Source organism: Delphinus delphis, chromosome 5 (assembly GCF_949987515.2).
Source record: "Delphinus delphis chromosome 5, mDelDel1.2, whole genome shotgun sequence".
NCBI classification, from domain to species: domain Eukaryota; kingdom Metazoa; phylum Chordata; class Mammalia; order Artiodactyla; family Delphinidae; genus Delphinus; species Delphinus delphis.
Genome location: NC_082687.1, coordinates 49,883,366 through 49,904,566, shown reverse-complemented (window position 1 = coordinate 49,904,566; position 21,201 = coordinate 49,883,366). Strand labels below are relative to the sequence as shown.

General features: G+C 38.7%; 1 protein-coding gene across 1 annotated transcript in view; it reads right to left on the bottom strand.

Annotated features, from left to right (window-relative positions):
- Window positions 1-21,201, bottom strand: part of ADAMTS3 (ADAM metallopeptidase with thrombospondin type 1 motif 3) — a 289,253-nt gene that overhangs the window by 29,944 nt on the left and 238,108 nt on the right. The window contains exons 6-13 of the mRNA XM_060012409.1: window positions 9,207-9,290; window positions 7,131-7,287; window positions 6,278-6,383; window positions 5,727-5,870; window positions 4,985-5,117; window positions 3,408-3,521; window positions 1,251-1,396; window positions 106-281 (exon numbers count right to left, since the gene is read on the bottom strand). Coding sequence (XP_059868392.1) covers window positions 106-281; window positions 1,251-1,396; window positions 3,408-3,521; window positions 4,985-5,117; window positions 5,727-5,870; window positions 6,278-6,383; window positions 7,131-7,287; window positions 9,207-9,290 — 1,060 coding nt within the window. The remainder of the gene's footprint in view (window positions 1-105; window positions 282-1,250; window positions 1,397-3,407; window positions 3,522-4,984; window positions 5,118-5,726; window positions 5,871-6,277; window positions 6,384-7,130; window positions 7,288-9,206; window positions 9,291-21,201) is intronic.

Genomic DNA, 21,201 nt, shown 5'->3' with positions numbered 1-21,201 from the left:
TAAGTCACCAAGTAGAGATCAAGAGTCCAAGGGATTGCGTGTTGACAAAGCTTAAGCTCTAAGTAACCGTCGACACAGCAGGAAAAGCGAGGGCATCTTACTCACAGTCGGGGTGTTCATATGGCAACCAGTGGTGTTTGGTATTCTGGTATTCAAAGTGGGAGTTACGCTGCTGGCACTGCTGGGCTCTGAAGTCCTCAAAGTGTTTTTGGCATTCTTCTGTATTACAAAGCTGGTACTCAAAATTAACACCAGGACAATCCTGACCACCATTGATGGGCCTAAAGAAAAGACAACATTTAAAAAGGCCTTTTGGCTCTGGTCCAGCAGTTGAAGCTTGCAGACACAGTGCTGGAGGACAGAAAGCCAAGGCTTCTGAGCTGCCAGCACAAAGTGAATGAACTCATACTTCCTACTTTCAATCCCTTTCCAAAAGCACTATCCTCTCCCTGCTGAGGTTTGGTGGCGGGAATTCCCAAACTCAACTTACATCAGTATATTTTAAAGCAGTGTATTTTTCAATACACTGCTTTAAAATATTAAAGCAGTGTATTTTAAATGCACAGCAAAAGTATATAAAGAAACAAAAAACAGGCATATGGTCTCAGGAAAATTATATTTTATATTATGTATAAAACATGTAGAAGCAACCCAAAGAAACACTGATCACAGCTCTATGCCTCTGTTTCCTAATATGTAAAATGAAAATAATAATCCAATCTTCCTTAGAGAAACACTGTGAGGATTAAATGAGTTAGCATGTTGAAAACACTTAGAACAGAGTGTGGCTCATGGTGAACCCTCGCTGTTCTAACTACTGTAAGGATAACTTTTGCCCCAACAGTTCGTTGGACTTCTTTCACCATCTTCCCGTCACCAGCTCTGAAGCATTCTTCTCCTAACTCGGAAGTGAGGGAGCCTCTGCTTGGTGTTGCTTCTGCCGGCAGGCCTGACCTTCCTCCAGCGGGTCTCACAGCCTTGGTGCCCAGGTCCTAAGAGCACAGCCATCTGCTTTCCCCGCTCAGCTCCTTATCCTCCCAAACAGCAATTTCTTTAACAATCTCTAATCTTAACCATGGACTATTCTTCACAAGATTGATAAATGGGGATTTACCCAAAATAGAAACTTAAACCGTTAGTTTTCACGTTCTGTGTTTTACATGTACTTCAAGAAACAGAGCATTAGCGACATGATATTGAAGCATTTTCTGGTCTATCCCAATAACCAGAATGACAGGAGTTATACTCACATTGGATTATTGCACTGGCGTGTTCTAAAGCGAACACCAGTTCCACAGGTCCGGGAACAGGAGCCAAATTTGGTCCATGATCCCCAGTTGCCATCTTGTTTTTGCTGATTAGCATTCTTCCACATGCAATGACCCTTATAGCACCACTTAGGGAAACGACACAAAGCAATCATGAAAATCGTGCGTATGCTAAAGCTGAAGTTGTTATACAAGAATCACCAAGCGAAGAACTTCATTTCTTTTTTATTTTCTTTTTCAGGCAAAAATACACTTAAAATTATCTCAAAGCAGTGCCCTGTACACTGGGTAATTTAGACTTGCATTTTTAAGTATAAAATTAAAATTAAAAAAATAACATTCACTCAGACAAGGTTTTAAATGACACATTTACCAGTAAGTATCAAACATCATAATCAATAAGGATGATCTGAGCACCCAACTTGCCCAGTAGGTGCTATTCTACCCTTCATCCCTCATTATCTATATTACTGGAGTTTTTTAAGGGCAATCTGCTCCCCTTTAAAATAATGACAGGAAACCATATGTCTTAATTTAGAAAATAATTAACATAACATATCTAAAACATATATAACTTTCAAAACACTTGTACATAATTGTTAAAATTTTCCTTCACAATGATTCTGAGAGATATATGATCTTTACCTTTCTGATGAGGAAAACTGGGACCCGGAAAGGACCATGAGTAGTGTAAGACTCTCTGACCGGAAAAACTAAGTGGGGAGTACTAAAACATGGATACTGTAGAGGCCTAGAGCTTACAGTACCCAGCACACAGCAGATGCTCAAAAGGTGTTAGTTCTTTTCCCTTCCAACATTTTGACTCACTTTTTTATCGTACATACAATGAAAGTGTTTCTTAAAACTCAATTCTGGGAAATTGAAACATAACACAAATATATTTAGGGAAGTTGGATGTTCAGAGTTGGTTTACAGAATACCTTTTTCATAAAGCAAAAATGAATCAACTCATTGTTGCTTTTGTTTTTTCAGTCAGAAGTCTGTAATACTGAATTTTCCCAAAGCAACACACTGTACAAGTTTAGTATAGTGCCTAAGAGTTTAAACGTGAATAATGGGAGATTTTATTATTATTATCATGTTTGTAATTCTCATAGCAAGTACAGTTTATACACATTCGAAATAGAGCTTTAAAGGGCTTCAGAAGATCTAAAAGCTATATAAATCTTCTTTGCCAGGTTTTGGTCCTATCTACAATATCTTATTTCCAAACTAGTCAAAGCTCTTCAACTTGAGCTCTTAACATCCCTTTGTTTTGGGTTTCGTGATCTTTCCCCTCCTGAGTAGCGTAGCTTGGCACTGGGCCAGTTTCTGAGCATTTGATCCTCACTACGTAATTTGAGATTGAAACTTCTGGGCATCTTTCCCCAAAGGGCAAGGCCAAATCTTCTGTACAAGTTCACATGACTTTATTTCTGGACAACTTTCACAAGGAATGGGATGCCAGCAAGTAAATCAAATCCCATTAGGGCCCAGATACTCGGCTGAGCTGCCGCTTCCTATTCTATCAGCAGGGCGCTGTATAGTGGCCTCGAAGATGTCAGGTCCTAATCCTTAAAAGCTGTAAATGTTACCTTATTTGGCAAAGAGTTTTTGCAGATGTAATTAAGTAAGAATTTTTAGATGGGGAGATTATCCTGGATTATCCAGGTGGACCCTAAATGCCATCACATGTATCCTTATAAGAGAGGGGCAGAGGGAAATTTATACACAGAAGAGAAGGGGGCAATGTGGCCACAAAAGCAGAGACTGGAACGGTGCAGCCACAAGTCAAGGAATTCAGTCAATCGCCAGAAGCTGGAAGAGCTAAGGACAGATTCTCCACTAGCGCTTCTGGAGAGAGTATCATTCTGCCCACACATTGATTTCAGCTCAGTGAAAACTGATTTTGTTCTTCCAGCCTCCAGAACTGAGAGAGTAGTTTTCTGTTAATTTAAGCCACTAAGTCTGGGGTAATTTGTCATAGCAGCTATAGGAAACTTGTACACAGTGTTCATGCATTCCCACAATGAAACTTTATGTACTATGGTTTTCTTAAAAATGATGATACATGTTATTTAAAGATGATTATTATGCAACATATCTTAAATCTTTATTGTATAAATAGATTATACTCACTTTTCCAGCAGCACATTCGGTCCCATCAAGTGGGGGTCCTTTTTTAGTCTTACAAAAGTAGGGATTATCAGGATGGCTACACCAAAGCTGTTTACATGGGTCAAAGGTTCGGAACTAGAAGAGAAAAAAACCAAACTGTCAGCGACATAGAGATGGAATGACTTGTACCAACAACACCTTCTACACAGTTTCTTCATGTCATGTTTTTTGCATATTTTGATTTCAAGTTAATAGTCAAACTTGTGGCATGTTAAGAAAACAAACAAACAAACACTGTCTAAGAATTCCAAGTAAAGAATACTTTCATTCCACTTTTCTAAAATAACACTGATAAACAATGATTTGTCTGGGATTCTTCTGTTGACTTTTCTATTCTTTATGCCAGTTCTGTCTTATGGTTTTCAAATAGACAATATTGGGATTTTTAAAAGAATGAGTAATTATTATGAACATTTTAAATATGAAAACATTATAGTGGTTTTGCAGCTCTCAAGCCATCAGAATGGCTTCTTTCTAACCCTGAATGGATGAACCAGTCAGAAATAAATAATAAAAATGCCCATCATAATCAGCCAACTAAAAGCAGAAAATATTTGTCAAACTTTCTGTGTAGGATAATGTATTCCAGGTATAACAAAATATACAATACATTCATATAGTTTATAAAGTACTTTCCATATATTTGATCTTCATAACAATCTGTGGCTGAGAAATACGGGTTATAAGGTAAGACTATAGTTATGGATACAATAAGACAGTAACAGAGATAGACCAGAATCTTAGTCTTCTCACTCTTAAGGATGTCTTTCATTTTCCTAAAACACTACATTATAATATCCAAATGTTAAGCACACATATTTGTGTTACTGTTTCCTCATCCGCTCTCCAACAGTAAATATCTTATCATTCTTTAGATAAATTTAAAAATATATATGTATATATATCAAACAGCAGTTTACCCACATCTTCATTGCCTACACCACTAATTATCCAGATACAGACTCATGGTCATAGCTTTTTTTTTTTTAATTAGTACTCATTTTGGATCTGGGTTTTTTGTTCTAATTCCTACTACCTAATGCAGAAACTGTAATTTTCTACACTAGTGAGCCAAAGCTTTAGAATTCTCAGGTCAGAACATTATCGCAGGTCATTAGGAGCTGACCGTGTATACCTTACAAACAAACCAAATATCTGTATATATCTGCATATGGAGGAATTCAAACAGCAGATCAACTTCTTTTGATGAAATACTTTTTTTTCTTGCTTTAACAAATAAAGCTTTCTCCAACATATAAAAAGCCCTATTTACCAGACGTGTGACTTAAGCAAGTTGCTTAATCTCTGTAAGTCTTGGCTTGTTCATCTGTAAAATAAAAGTATACCAACTCCCTTCTAGCCTGTCACAAGGATTAAATAAGATAGCATATTTAAAGCACTTAGCTTTAGCATGTACTGACATAGCAAACACAAAATTGTTGGTTCATATTCTTGCACCAGTGAGTCTGTAAATGTCACCAAACAGGAGCTAAGCAAGTAGGTTTCAATATGCAAAATCTAAATTGACTGTAACATACCGCAGTGCACATTTTATAACCAACACCAAAGTCAAAACGACATTGCTCATCCATAGAATAATTGATTCCAGGAAGTTCTGGGAGTTTGGGCCAGTCATGTTCAAAAGGGTCATCAAGGAGACAGTCATAGGAACTGTAGGAAGGAAAATACTGCATGTAGTTAAATGTTCATTTTTTTATCACGTTCCAATGAAAAAGTATTCTTAGGTTACATACTCGGGAATTTCATCAGATCATAAAGCAAGGTTACAAAAGCATACCTTTCAAGGTTTTTAGTTTCAGCCCCATTTAGAAAAAGACCATTCATCTTTATTCATCCCAGGAAAATAAGCCAACCATACTTAGAAACACAGTAGAACCATGACAACCTTGTTCGTGTCCCTAGCTGAACCCGCCCATGGGGTGGCAGGGCAGATCCTGACGACCCCTATGTTACAGAGTATAGGTGGTACTCGCATGACCATCCCCTCCTCAAATCAACTTTGACCATTAGTCAAAGATTCCATAAAGAATTTACTAAAAGGAAACCACAGTAAAAAAATTCACTTAAATTCTAGGCTCATGGCTTAAAATACTGCAATTACACTGTGGAACTGTGCCAAAAGCTGAGTCAGAAGAAAATGTTTGTCATGAACAAAAGTTTTCGTTCCCTGGGAGTTTGGTTCTGATCAAGGTCCTAAGAGTCAGTTTCACGTCTGTATTTCTACTATAACATTCTCATGACACGCAGAAGGAGACATACTGAATGTATCTTTTCAGTTCTTGGCCGCTGCAGCGGGACCAGTGGTAACGATGAAACGCTGCTTGCACCAAAGGAGCCATGACACTTCCCATGGCAGTCTCATCACCGCACCTGTTGCCTTGTCCATCATGCTCCATTCCCAGCCTAGAACACAAAGCGAGACCTTACTGGTAAGAATCATCATAGGGGCCATGGCTTTGGCATAATTTCTGTTTTGAAAATAAGTACAGGAAAATAGGTGTTTTTTAAGTTAATGTGGCTTTTGTGGAGAAGTCAGACACTGTGAAACTGAGAGCAATCTGACACAAATGCCTTTTTTAGTCTATAGCTAGGAAAAGCCCAGGAGTGTCTCTGCAAGCCAGAGTCACTCATTTAGTTTCAGTGCATGACCTCTTCACTGTTTTCAGCCCCTCAAACTTGGCAAGGGATGAGAGTTGCATGCTGGCATGCACTCTACCCAAAGTATGAACAATACTGAGAGAAGCAGACAGAAAAGACCTTGTTTTTTTCTTTTTTTTTTTTTTGCTTTATAGCTGTCAGCAGTGACTTACACATGGCCAGTTTCATGGGCTACTACAAAAGCAGATGAAAAACCATCCTCATGATTCAGGGTACAACTTCTCACTGGATGACACATGCCTGTGACTGGAGCATATCCTGTAGAGAATAACAATTACTTTCATTTTCATTTTATGAGAAAACCCATTAAGAATTACTACTGGACCTTTGCCTAGGGGGAAAAAAAAGCTTTTCAGGAAACAGAGGCAGTATTATTTCTCTGCTAGCATTGCACCACATTCTCTTGGGAAAGACACAGGTAATGGGCTCTAAAAAGATTCACTGGGTCTGCATTTTCTCCTCTCTTAAGGGAAGGAACTGCCTGGGGTTACCATTCTGTTCTGCCCACCAACCAAGCTCTGTCTTTCTGCTGTAGTGAATGGTCCTTCATATCACGGTACTGATGAAGGGAGCCAGAAATTCCACCAACGTTGAAAAGAAAACGGTCAGTCTAATTTTTTCCGAAGTCTACATCAGAATGTATTAGATAAATGTAAGCTGACTTTGGAAGAAAGCTCTCTGGCAGCAGACATTTCCCATGGCATCTCCCTTCCCATTCCAATTAGTTAGTGGAAATCACACCACATTTTACAGCATCCCCTCTGTACCCCAGATGCACACTCATTATTGTAAAGGAGAGTGTAATTTATCATAGTATTTAGGTGGCATTTAGCATTGCAAATTCCACAGAAGTCACTGGAAGCAACAGAAAGAGAGTGTATGCTTGGCTGATGCATGGAGGAAAGTGATGGTGGAGATCTGAACATTTGAACAGACTCCCTGATTTAGGATTACTTTTGAAAAGTCATGCCCTTAAGTTTTTCTTCTACATATTAATGGAAATACCTTGCATTCCAGCAGGTCCAAAGTCTTGCCTGGTTAAGAAAATTGCATGATCATGGTGTTCAGAATGATTGGGATCAGATTTTTGTTGTTGGCAAGCCCAGCGACACACGTTCTCCAAGCTCCTGGATGGGTTTCCCCTTTCTATGAGGCTGATGGACTAGGAGGAAACAATATGTTAAAGACATACACAGCATTTTCCCAAAGGCTTCCTTTAATAACTTTCTCTGAAATTAACATTTGAGATTACAGTAATTAAATAATGTACAATAATATTATCGGGGGCTTACTTGGAAATAAATACTTATTTGGAAATAAATATTTCCAAATACTCTCATTTGGAAATTCTACATGCCCATGAGGGATACCTTTATGATCGATACTACCTGTGTGAAAGGTGGCTGACACCATTAATGGAAATACGTGACGCTGAGATCGTTTTGCTTTTGTGAAGCAACTCAATATTAATCAACTGGGTAAAAATTCTAGTAAGAATTCCTGATTTAGCTTAGATTTTTAGTTTCATAAATATTAAGAGCAAAAATAGAGGATACATGGAAAGATTTGGGCGTGAAACTTTTTTTCCCAGAGATGTTAAAGTGAAAGATCTTCAGTTTCAATTTTTTTTTTTGGGGGGGGGGGGTCCAAAATTAATCAACATATGGGTAGAATATAAGTTCTTCAATGAGCTGGCAAAGCTGGTGGAATCTTCGATTTGAGGAACAGTCAAATTATATAAACCTCACACTGAAAAAAAACCCTACCCTTTTTTTTAACCTCGCAGCAATGAAGAGGGGTGTACTCATATCCTGCAATTCCAAGAGATGGATTGACGTTCCTTGGAATGCTTCTACTATCACATTATTGTCAGGAGTTAAAAGTTCAGAGGGAAAGGCCCCATCCTTCAAGAACCCAGGAACCATACTTCCCCGAGAAGTTCTGATGGAATGAGAAATTGAACTTGGAACCCAAAATTAGTCCCTACTTGGCTGACCGGCTGAGAGCTTTGTTACATTTCAGCAAATGTTTTTATCAGTGTTTACATTCTTAAGAAAAATGTTTGGTTTATTATAGTTGAACACATACTTCTCCTAACAAATGATTTAATAACCAACTGAAGGCTGTTAACATCTCCATCTGGATCTGACTTGCATTGTGTTGGAGACACAAAGTAGGTCAGGTTTGTGGGATAAACTAAAGATCAATGACACCCTCTCACCAGAAATGATAAGTTTTCATACATAATAAAATGCAAACACATGGATTTTTTTTCCTGTTTGCTAAATGCATAATTTCATTAGTATTCCATAATCAGGAGGATTAATTATGGGAAGGGGGACATGTAATTTTAAACATCAAGAAAGCTGCCAAGTTAGTCACTTCCCCTATGTTTTCTCCTTGAAGGGAGAGACCACTTCCTCCATTCCATTATTTCCAAGGACAGGGACACATCTAGTGTCATTTTAAAGCCAGCTAAAGTTACATTACATAAAAACGCCTATTGTATGTATTTTGACCCAACATTTTGCTTTCAAAAAGATTAATGTCCTTTTAAATAAAAAAAATATTCACCGTGTGCTTTACTTTTCTTAATCGAAAAGACTCATATTTCACATATTGTTTTCAAGAAATCATGAGAGGGTAAGGATCTTTGTTATTTTGCTTCACAGATATATTTGAAGCACCTAGAAAGCATCTGACACATAGTAGGCACTCAGTATAGATGTTTTGGAATAATAAATGAACCATAAATTTGATGACGATGATAGATTAAGGAAATTCTTTTTTTTTTATAATGGTATCCATTCATTTTCATTCATACAGTTATGCCAAAATCAGGATAATTATCTCCAACTCCATAAAATAGAGGTAAACACAGCAAATAGTACCAGCACAAAAATCATTCATTATCTACTCAAATTTAGAGATCTCCATTCATTGGGGCAGTTTTCTCCTCTCAGTTCAGAGGGTCTACGTGAGACATGTCTACGTTGAATGTTAGTTATGGCTTCAGCAATCTAATCTGTTTGCTAATCCAGTCCTTGCTGTTCACAGTTGACATATAGTAAGACATTTTACCTTTGCATAGCCCAGCATTATCATGCGCACCAGAACCACATTTATATGCACTCCCAGGGACTCATCGTGGTAAATTTCATTCACCTAGAAGCAAAGTAGATAATTACCTGAAGAAAGGCAACACAAAGGATTTCATGAGATGCACATTTAGGGTATGTAATGGTTGTGTAATCCCAAATATAGAAGTCAAGTCCCTTTTTTTTTTTTTTAGTTTAGTTTAAACTGATGTCTGAAATGAAATCATTTACTTTTAACTGTGGAATAATTCTTGGCTATGTGAATTATTTATTTTGTAAACCCCACAGTACCATGAACATAGAGAATATGCTTTAAAAGGGCTTCATTAAACTACTGTAGTGTTAAAAGTCCATGTGTGCTATGATCCACACATAACATTCATCACAAGACGGTGACTCTGGTGAAGCATCTGCCAGCTGTGAGTGGCTGCAACCATGTGGAGGAAAAGAGCAAGCATGTCCTCCAGGTGCCCCTGTTGCCATCAGGGGTGCTACATCTGGTTGGGGAAGCCCGTGTGCAGGAGCTGTGGTGGTCCATCTGTGGGCCAGTAACTGGGTGGCCCTCCCAATGCCTCCACCCCAGGAGTGGGGCAGCTGAGGCAACGATTATTTAGAAGTCCTACAGTAAAGAAATCCTTCCATATCTGCATTACTAAGATGACTGTACAAGTACATATAATACCAGTCCTGGGTATAGCTCAGAAAGGCAAAGTTGAGTCACTGCTTTTTATTTAATTTTAAATGTTGAATTAAAATTTCTACAGGTAATTTGGTATACTTTAAAATCACAGATATTAGAACTTAAGCAACCTCAGAGGCCATAGTCCAACACAGATTTACATAGATGAGGAAGATGAAGACCGTAGAGATTAGCTAACATGCAAAAACACTCAGTAAATTATTGGCAGTCTAAAGTAGACATATCTTCTGGTTATACTAGTGCAAAATTGGTGTGAATAAAGACTGCTTAGTAAGTTGGCAAATGCTAGCAGAAATGGGAAAGGTGGAGCTAGCTGGCTACATTTCAAAGTTCTTAGCTGTTTTCAGGAACAGGGACATTTGTGACAATAACTAAAAGAGAGTTGGTCAACTTAAGGTCCAGGAGGTTTGGACAGAAGGCACAGCAAATTTAAAGCCTACAGAGGAAAGACAGACCTTAAAAAGAAATACAACTCAAGGACAACAGAATGTTCTAAGAAAAGAAATTCATGAATTTCTTGCCACACTGATCAAGAAACAGGCCAAGAAATCTCAAATGAAATGTTTCAGGAATCTAATGGGACTACACAGAACACCTTAAAATATCAAGGTCTTAAATGTAGATTAAACATATACGTACTGAATTTTTAGATGGAACTAAAAAGGGAAGCACAGCTAAGATGGAGGTAAAAGATCTAGGGAAGCTAGTATGTACTAAAGATGACAAAGTGTAGTTTAACAAGAAAAGACTTAGGCTCCTTTTAAAGTGGAAAAATACATTTATTTATACATTTATACATTTACAAACTCACACACACCCATATAATGGTGAGACCCAATTTAATACCTATTCAAGATAAGCTAAGGGGTGAAAAAAAATCTGCAATTCTCTCTTGCATTGCACAGGTGTGCAGGCTGGTAGCTCATGCCCAAGCTGTCCCGCTATAGGCCACTGTACACCTGAAGTATTGAGTTCATTTTGCCTGTTCTGTCTTACAAACGAGATGTATACAAACAGGAATGTATCCAGACTCCTCTCTAAGCAAAGAGCAAGGAGCCTAGAAAATGTGTCACATAAAAAATGGTGGGAGGATACAGTGGCTAAAGCCTGACACAAGCCACTAGTAGTCTCAGCTGATGTCTTGGTTCAAGACCTTCATTGCCTGTGTGGTCTTCATCTTTCTGAACCTCAATCAAATGCACATAATAAGAATACTACCTCATGGAGTTGGGGTAAGAATTAAAAGATTTAATTCATGCACACAATGGCTCAAAAATTTTATGAGAAGGACAGAAGGACGTTAGAGCACATTAGAGTGTGGGAAGTAGAAAATAAAACTTAATAGCCACCATGTGGAAAAGGGGTTCAATTTATTCTGCATATCTACAGCAAATAAAAGTAAAAACCATAGGTTCACACTATTAAAGGGGAAGATTTCAGGTCATTATAAGGAAAATTGAATGCTGGCCAAAAAGCTATGATTTCTTATGATCCTTTTGGCCACGGACAGATTCTCTTATCTTACTCCATGCCTCATACTGCCTAATTGAAGATTTAATCCCCCTCTTCTTTTGGATTAATTATCTGATAAGAAATTTCTAGCATCATAGTTCCAATACAAGTAAAAGTCCAAAGCTGGGTCTGTCACTAATACAATCATCCAGAGAGACTCATGGACATTCCAAGAGACTTCTCATAAGGCAGCTGTTCTGAATTAGCAACATGGCTTCACACACAAATTTTTAACATGCACGTAATGTAACTGAAACGTAAGTGCATTTAATATTAAAAAAAGTTCAAATCAATGTTAGTAAGGGCAGAAAATAGGGGAACAATAAAATTTTAAACTAAAGAAAAATAGATAAAAAGAAGTGAATTAATTTCTTGAGGAGAGGTGACGGAGGGAAGGAAGGCCCTTACAGTGACAGCAACACTTTTAAATGTTGTGGGAGACAACTATTAGAATCATAAAATGAGAGCTGGCAATCATAACAAGTAGCTTGTGATATCTGAGCTAGTATAATGTACATATAATCACCCCAAATTGGTACATTCATTTTTATTTGGTAAATTTTAAAATCAGTACAGTGCCAAGAAAGTATCATGCACAAAATTCATGCTCTCAATGGCAATATTACGTTATAAAATGATGAAATAAAAAGACACTTTTTAAAAAGTCAAATTTACCATTCACCAAAAGAAAAGTATTGTTTAACAAAAATCCCTACTACGCCAGGCTACTTAGATAACAGAGCACTCCAGGAGAAACCAAAATCAGTTATGGAATGTTCTGAGCTGGCATCTATTTGCGAAACTGTCTCAGAGTACAACTAAATTACTGGGGGTGGAAATAATCAACCAGAAGGCAATAATATTTATATGTAGGAGAAAATATTCGTCTGCTGTGGTAAATCAACAAATAGGTGTCTGTATTGTGCAAGGCACGGGATATCATTTATTATTTTGCTTTTCAAGGTTTAAAAAAGTTGCTTCCTGTACATTATTCACTTTTAAAATGTACATAATAAATTGGCTGCTTGTCATCTTGCTGGACCTTATTGATAACAGGATGCAATGTTTTTATGCTCTGAGACACGTAGGATATGATGAGAGTTGGAGAAATAATCAGCACCTCAGGATTAAATATATTCAAAGACCTGGATTCTGGTCCCAACTATTCCACCGATAAACTGAGTGACCTTGGGTTGGTCACTTAACCTCTCTGAGCCTCTGTTTTCTCACTGGCAAATTATAATCGTACTTGCTCTGCCTGCTTCACACTGCTGCTATTCAAATCAAACAAAATGCCACACAACTGTCCTCAGAAAAATACAAAACACATTAGAACACTTCTACCTATCTATATAAAAAGTTTTAAAGGTTTGTCAATGTATTTTCCAATCTATCTGAAAAAACAAACAAAAAATTAGGCAAACAAAAAAACACAACTGCCCCAATCTTGGTTTTCATTGAAAAGGATTCAAAAACTCTTATACTGTAAATTTACTTACTCTCAATAGAATTAAAGATATAGTTTAAATTATCAAAAAAATTTATGGGAAAAATTGTTCAACAATTTTTTTCAAAAATACTCTCCAAATGCCGTACAAAAGTTCTTTCCAGCAGATGGCAGTATGCACATTTTAGAGAAGGGTGAAGGAGCAGCTGCTTTACACACCTGAATGTACTTACCTACCAGTTGGTATGTCTGCCTTTTTGGATATTTACACATAAATAAAATAACTTCTTTAAAATTAAATAGGAATTTAAAAATATTCTACCCAAGGGAAACACTGAGTCACTGGACTCTTAAAAGCAAAGAAAAATATTGAAGACATCTTTATTTAGATTGTTTTTCAGTGTCATCTGATCAAGGCATTACATAAGAGGCATAAAGAAGCTTATGATCTGGCTCTAAATTAATCATGAATTTTAACAATCAATAAATGATATACAGAAAGAACTAAAAGCATATCATACTGAATTAATCTTTTGAATCTGTCAAGATGAATGAAAATAATATTTGTTAAGAAAGCATTTTTACAACACTTAGTAACAAGGAAAGCAACTTTTTCCTAAGTTACAGCAGAATCAAGAACAAAGAAAACAGCATTACATAGATCTTTCCAGGTTCCAGACACTGTTCTAAATACTTTACCTATATTAATTCAAGTAATCCTTGCGACAACATTAAAGATATTATTATCTCCATTTTACATCTAATGAAATTGGGGCTCAGAGAAGTTAAGTACCTTGCCCAAGGTCACACAGGTAGCACACAGAGCAAAGGATTAACACCTAGGCAGTCTGGCTCCACAGTCAGTAGTTTTTACCAACTTGCTACACTTCCACACACCTGCAGACCACAGCACTGTCACTATGCAAAACAGATCTAATTTTAGAATAATCAAGAGTGATTCATTACCCCTGAGTTTAAGAAACTGATGTGGAAGCATACTGATAAAGATAACTTAAAAACTTCACTTCCTTTTCATAATTTTCCTTCGTGTAAATTTTAAGAAAATGAGGAATTAGACTCTACTTACTCCAAATAAGGATTTCTTGATGGTCAATAATAATCTAAAAACACACTGGGAAAAAATAAAGAGGAGCTAGAGCAGATCACTGGAAAAACCGAATAAGAAAAGATAGGGCTGAAATTTATAACCAGTGTTTTGGGTTGTAAGCAAAGCGTTAATCATAAACATTCTAAGAATTCATATATTAGACACTATATAATGCAAATCAAAGTTTATCTACGCAAAACTGAATATCCTTTCACCATGTCGGCCAATCTGTGGAGCATGGGTAAATTTTCTATGAGGTATTCAGGGTTGAGCCCAGAGTATTTATTAAATTACCTGAAAAAAGGAGTAAACAGAACATTAATTTAATTTTCAGATGACCTTAAATTGCAAGGGGTTGCCAAAGTGAGGGGGGGAGAAAAGGTAATGATTTTAGGAATACTTGATTTGATTGATCAAGTATTCCTTTCCTTGAAAGGAAAATTCCTTCCAGGTTTGTTGCCTGACAGGACAATTTTTCCTAGGACATTTCCCTGGCAGGACAATCTGACCTGCTTTGTCTGACTAGTTGATAAACAGCTTTGTCTGGCTTCAGCAAAGCAACATTAATTTTTCTTTCAGATGGGTGGGTGAGGTCTTGAGAGGCAGTATAGATCAGTGGTTAAGGGCATGGGCTTCACAGCCAAACTGCTTGGGTCTGCTCTTAGCTATGTGACCTTGGGCATATTATTTGTCTCTGTGCCTCAGTTTTCTCATCTGCAAAATGGGATAATTATACTACTGTCCTTATAGGATTGCTGAGAGGAGTAAATGAGCTCATATATGTACAGTGGTTAATGGTGCCTGGGCCTTTCAAATATAAAAATGAAAATTGTTAGCCATCATTAGTAATATTATTCACACAGAAGCAAATAAATGGTATGCATGTATAATTTTTTTAAAGAGATTTTGGTTAACTAAAGGCAAAGAAGTAATGACAAGATAGCCTGGGTGATTTTGGCTGGACATAAAAGAATCCTGTAATGGACTTGGAAACTATATAACTCTATCCACAACCATCCCTTGTAGAACTAAAATTTCCAAACACATACCTGCTTGGATCTGCAGTCCTATCCTCTATGTTCTTTTTACTCAGAGGAGATAGCTGTCTCCTAACCTGTCAACTCCTCTTCCCTCACCTCCAATTTCAGATTAATAATAAAAACTTTTAAAAAATTGAAATATACTTGATTTACAATGTTTTGTTAGTTTCAGGTGTACAGCAAAGTGACTCAGTTATACTCTTTCTTCAGATTCTTTTCCATTATGGGTTATTACACGATATTGAATATAGTTCTCTGTGCTATATAGTAGCTCCTTGTTGGTTATCTATTTTATATATAATAGTGTGTTAATTTCAAACTCCTAATTTATCCTTCCCCTAATAACTACTTTTTATGAATAGCCTTATCTAATATTTACTGAACTGAATTGTGCCTAATGCTCCTAGAGGTGGGGAACTGAATAGTAAATGAGTCTGAATCTCTGTTCTTATCATGAATATATTCTAATAGGTAAAATAAACTCTAAGCACGGAAAAAATAAATAAACACACAAAGACATGCAGATAAGGTCATTTCTGATGGGAATGGGTGCTATGAAAAAAATAAGTTTGAGTGATGAGATAGAGGATGAGAGGGAGAGGAAGAAGCTACCTGAGACTGGGGGTTGGGGGTGGGTCACAGCCAGGAGACACATGTGGACAAGAAGGAAATGGGCATGTGTGTCTCTGGGGAACAAGCGATCCAGGCAAAGGGAAGAGCTGGTACAAAAGCTCAACCTCTATTATCATGAAAGCTCAGACCCTACAAAGGAGACATCTTCATCATTTTAAAAAGAGACTGAGACCCAGAGAAGTTATACAGTTTTTCCCCCAAATGATTAGCACAGCCAAAATTCCAATAAGTCTATGTGATGCCAGTGCCTATTCCTGTTCACAACCACCTTGCCTGTCTTTTTCGTTCTGTCAGAGAGGATGTGCTAACTCTCTTTTTTTTTAGGCTCTTTCTCACTTCCTTAAAGACATATGCTCCAAAAAATCGACTCCATTTCCCATATTCAATCGCTCCCCTTCTTGGGGTTCCTTTTCCTCTTTTACTAACATTCTCAATTTTCCTTCATCATGAAAAAATAAGTCACCTACAATATTTTGTAGCATTTAGTACTGTTTACAACTATGTTCATCAACGATACTATTCAATTTCTTTAGCAATATTAGCTCCTTTTTTGCTGCCTACCCCACACACGTCAGCGTCTCAATGTTTTGTTTTCAATCCTCTTCTCGCATACTTTCGCAGCAATATTTCATCCACTGCTGTTTCTTCAACCAGTATCTATAGCCTGATGAATTCCACATATCTCATACTGATTCACCTCCCTCATGCTTCACAGCCATCTGTTCAACTCTAGTAACAGATCTATCTATTTGGAAGTATACCTATATATCACAAAGTATACTCACCCTCTCCAGAAAACCTGTTCTTCTCTCAATATTCTATCACACTTAAAGATGAAACCATCTTGATTCCTTCTTCTTCTTCAAGTAGTCAATCTGTCACCAAGTCCTGTGGGCATCCCTCACGCTTGTCTCTTCCTTCCACCTCCACATCCGGCAGCTCAGTATGTGCCCTACTCAGTTGGACTGCTACGACAACCTCTTAAAACTTTTGCAAATGTTTTCATTTGGGTAATTTGGGCCCATTTAGGTAGTTCTCCAGATTATCAGGGTCAGATGGTTGTTTTCCCGAAGCGTGAGTCTCTCCTTTTATGTTAATTTTGCTTTTACTTCCCTTAAACATCAAAGGAGCTTTGGGAGGAGCAAGAGGCAATTCAGCTGTAAGATCTTACAAACTCTTCCAGCCTTTGGAACAGTGGAAACATACCAAAAGCTCAGGTAGAACTGACTTCTTTCTTCAAGAATGAGAAAGACGATTCTCTTAGTAAGCTAAAAAGTTTTTCTGTGTTTTAGGACCCTCGGAAAAATAAAGGTTGGAATAAACCAGGGGAAAAAAGTTTTTATTGATTTTTCAGTTAAAATCAAAGGGACTGGAGAGCCTCAAGATGGCGGAAGAGTAAGGCGAAGAGATCACCTTCGTCCCCGCAAATACATAAGAAATACATCTACATGTGGAACAACTCCTACAGAACACCTACCGAACACTGGCAGAAGACAGACCTCCCAAAAGGCAAGAAACTCCCCACGTACCTGGGTAGGGCAAAAGAAAAAAACAAAGCAGAGACAAAAGGACAGGGACAGGACCTGCACCAGCGGGAGGGAGCTGTGAAAGAGGAAAGGTTTCCACACACTAGGAAGCCCCTTCGCGGGCGGAGACTGCAGGTGGCGGAGGGGGGAAGCTTCAGAGCTGCGAAAGAGAGCGCAGCAAGAGGGGTGCAGAGGGCAAAGCAGAGAGATTCCCACACAGAGGATCCGTGCCAACTGTCACTCACCAGCCCGAGAGGCTTATCTGCTCACCTGCCGGGGCGGGCGGGGCTGGGAGCTGAGGCTCGAGCTTCGGTCGGAGCTCTGGGAGAGGACTGGGGTTGGCAGCGTGGACACAGCCTGCAGGGGGTTAGTGCGCCACGGCTAGCCGGGAGGGAGTCCGGGAAAAGTCTGGAGCTGCTGAAGAGGCAAGAGACTTTTTCTTGCGTCATTGTATCCTGGTGCGCGAGGAGAGGGGATTAAGAGCGCCACTTAAAGGAGCTCCAGAGAAGGGCGCGAGCCGCAGCTATCAGCTTGGACCCCACAGACGGGCATGGGACGCTAAGGCTGCTGCTGCCGCCACCAGGAAGCCTGTGTGCGAGCACAGGTCACTATCCATACCTTCTCTCCCGGGAGCCTGTGCAGCCCGCCACTGCCAGGGTCCCGTGATCCAGGGACAACTTCACCGGGAGAACGCACGGCGTGCCTCAGGCTGGTACAATGTCACGCCGGGCTCTGCCTCCGCAGGCTCGCCCCGCATCCGAACCCCTCCCTCCCCCCCGGCCTGAGTGAGCCAGAGCCCCCGAATCAACGGCTCCTTTAACCCCATCCTGTCTGAGCGAAGTACAGACACCCTCAGGCGACCTACACGCAGAGGCGGGTCCAAATCCAAAACTGAACCCCAGGAGCTGTGCGAACAAAGAAGAGAAAGGGAAATCTCTCCCAACAGCCTCAGGAGCAGCGGATTAAATCTCCACAATCAACATGATGTACCCTGCATCTGTGGAATACCTGAATAGACAACGAATCATCCCAAATAGAGGAGGTGGACTTTGGGAGCAATGATATATATATATATATATATATATTTTTTTTTTTTTTTTTCCTCGTTCTCTTTTTGTGAGTGTGTATGTGTATGATTCTGTGTGTGATTCTGCCTGTATAGCTTACCTTTTACCATTTGTCCTAGGGTTCTGTCTGTCCATTTTTTTTTTACTAAAAAAATTTTTTTCTTAGTAATTATTTTATATTTTAATAACTTCCTTCCTTCCTTCCTTCCTTCTTCCTTCCTTCCTTTCTTCCTTTCTTTCTTTCCTCCCTTTTGTTCTGAGCCATGTGGAGGATAGGTTCTTGCTGCTACAGCGAGGCATCAGGGCTGTACCACTGAGGTGGGAGAGCCAAGTTCAGGAGACTGGTCCACAAGAGACCACCCAGCTCCACATAATATCAAACGGCGAAAATCTCCCAGAGATCTCCATCTCAACGCCAAGACCCGGCTCCACTCAAGGACCAGCAAGCTACAGTGCTGGACATCCTATGCCAAACAACTAGCAAGACAGGAACACAACACCACCCATTACCAGAGGTTGCCTAAAATCATAATAAGGCCACAGACACCCCAAAACACACCACCAGACATGGACCTGCCCACCAGAAAGACAAGATCCAGCCTCATCCACCAGAACACAGGTACTAGTCCCCTCCACCAAGAAGCCTACACAACCTACTGAACCAATAGCCACTGGGGCCAGACACCAAAAACAAGAGGAACTACGAACCTGCAGCCTGCAAAAAGGAGACCCCAAACACAGAAGTTAAGCAAAATGAGAAGATAGAGAAACACACAGCAGATGAAGGAGCAAGGTAAAAACCCACCAGACGTAACAAATGAAGAGGAAATAGGCAGTCTACCTGAAAAAGAATTCAGAATAATGATAGTAAAGATAATCCAAAGTCTTGGAAATAGAATGGAAAAAATACAAGAAACGTTTAACAAGGACCTAGAAGAAATAAAGAGTAAACAAACAGTGATGAACAACATAATAAATGAAGTTAAAAATTCTCTAGAAGGGATCAATAGCAGAATAACTGAGGCAGAATAACAGATAAATGATCTGGAAGATAAAATAGTGGAAATAACTACTGCAGAGCAAAATAAAGAAAAAAGGATGAAAAGAATTGACGACAGTCTTAGAGACCTCTGGGACAACATTAAACACACCAACATTCGAATTATAGGGGTCCCAGAAGAAAAAGAGGAAAAGAAAGGGACTGAGAAAATATTTGAAGAGATTATAGTTGAAAACTTCCCAAATATGGGAAAAGAAATAGTTAATGAAGTCCAGGAAGCACAGAGTCTCCCATACAGGATAAATCCAAGGAGAAACACGCCAAGACACACATTAATCAAACTATCAAAAATTATATACAAAGAACAAATATTAAAAGCAGCAAGGGAAAAACAACAAGTAACACATAAGGGAATCCCCATAAGGTTAACAGCTGATCTTTTAGCAGAAACTCTGCAAGCCAGAAGGGAGTGGCAGGACATATTTAAAGTGATGAAAGGGAAAAACGTGCAACCAAGATTACCCTACCCAGCAAGGATCTCATTCAGATTTGACGGAGAAATTAAAAGCTTTACAAATAGCAAAAGCTACGAGAATTCAGCACCACCAAACCAGCTTTACAAAAAATGCTAAAGGAACTTCTCTAGGCAGGAAACACAAGAGAAGGAAAAGACCTACAATAGGGCTTCCCTGGTGGCGCAGTGGTTGAGAGTCCGCCTGCCAATGCAGGGGACATGGGTTTGTGCCCTGGTCCGGGAATATCCCACATGCCGCAGAGCGGCTGGGCCCATGAGCCATGGCCGCTGAGCCTGCGCGTCCGGAGCCTGTGCTCTGAGGCAGGAGAGGCCATAGCAGTGAGAGGCCCACATACCTCAAAAAAAAAAAAAAAAAAAAAAAAAAAAGACCTACAGTAATAAACCCAAAACAATTAAGAAAATGGTAATAGGAACATACATATTGATAATTACCTTAAATGTAAATGGATTAAATGCTCCGAACAAAAGACATAGGTTGGCTGAATGGATACAAAAACAACATCCGTATATATGCTGTCTACAAGAGACCCACTTCAGACCTAGGGACACATACAGACTGAAAGTGAGGGGATGGAGAAAGATATTCGATGCAAATGGAAATCAAAAGAAAGCTGCAGTAGCAATTCTCATATCAGACAACATAGACTTTAAAACAGAGAGTATTACAAGAGACAAAGAAGGATACTACATAATGATCAAGGGATCGATCCAGAAGAAGATATAACAACTGTAAATATTTATGCACCCAACATAGGAGCACCTCAATACATAAGGCAAATACTAACAGGCATAAAAGGGGAAATTGACAGTAACACAGTAATAATAAAGGCCACATATGACAAACCCACAGCCAATATAATCCTCAATGCTGAAAAACTGAAACCATTTCCACTAAGATCAGGAACAAGACAAGTTTGCCCACTCTCACCACTCTTATTCAACATAGTTTTGGAATTGTTAGCCACAGCAATCAGAGAAAAAAAAAGAAATAAAAGCAATCCAAATTGGAAAAGAAGAAGTGAACCTATCACTGTTTGCAGATGACATGATACTATACATAGAGAATCCTAAAGATGCTACCAGAAACCTACTAGAGCTAATCAGTGAATTTGGTAAAGTAGCAGGATACAAAATTAATGCACAGAAATCTCTAGCATTCCTATACACTAATGATGAAAAATATGAATGTGAAATTAAGAAAACACTCCCATTTACCATTGCAACAAAAAGAATAAAATATCTAGGAATACACCTACCTAAGGAGACAAAAGACCTGTATGCAGAAAATTATAAGACACTGGTGAAAGAAATTAAAGATGATACAAATAGATGGAGAGATATACCATGTTCTTGGATTGGAAGAATCAACATTGTGAAAATGACTCTACTACCCAAAGCAATTTACAGATT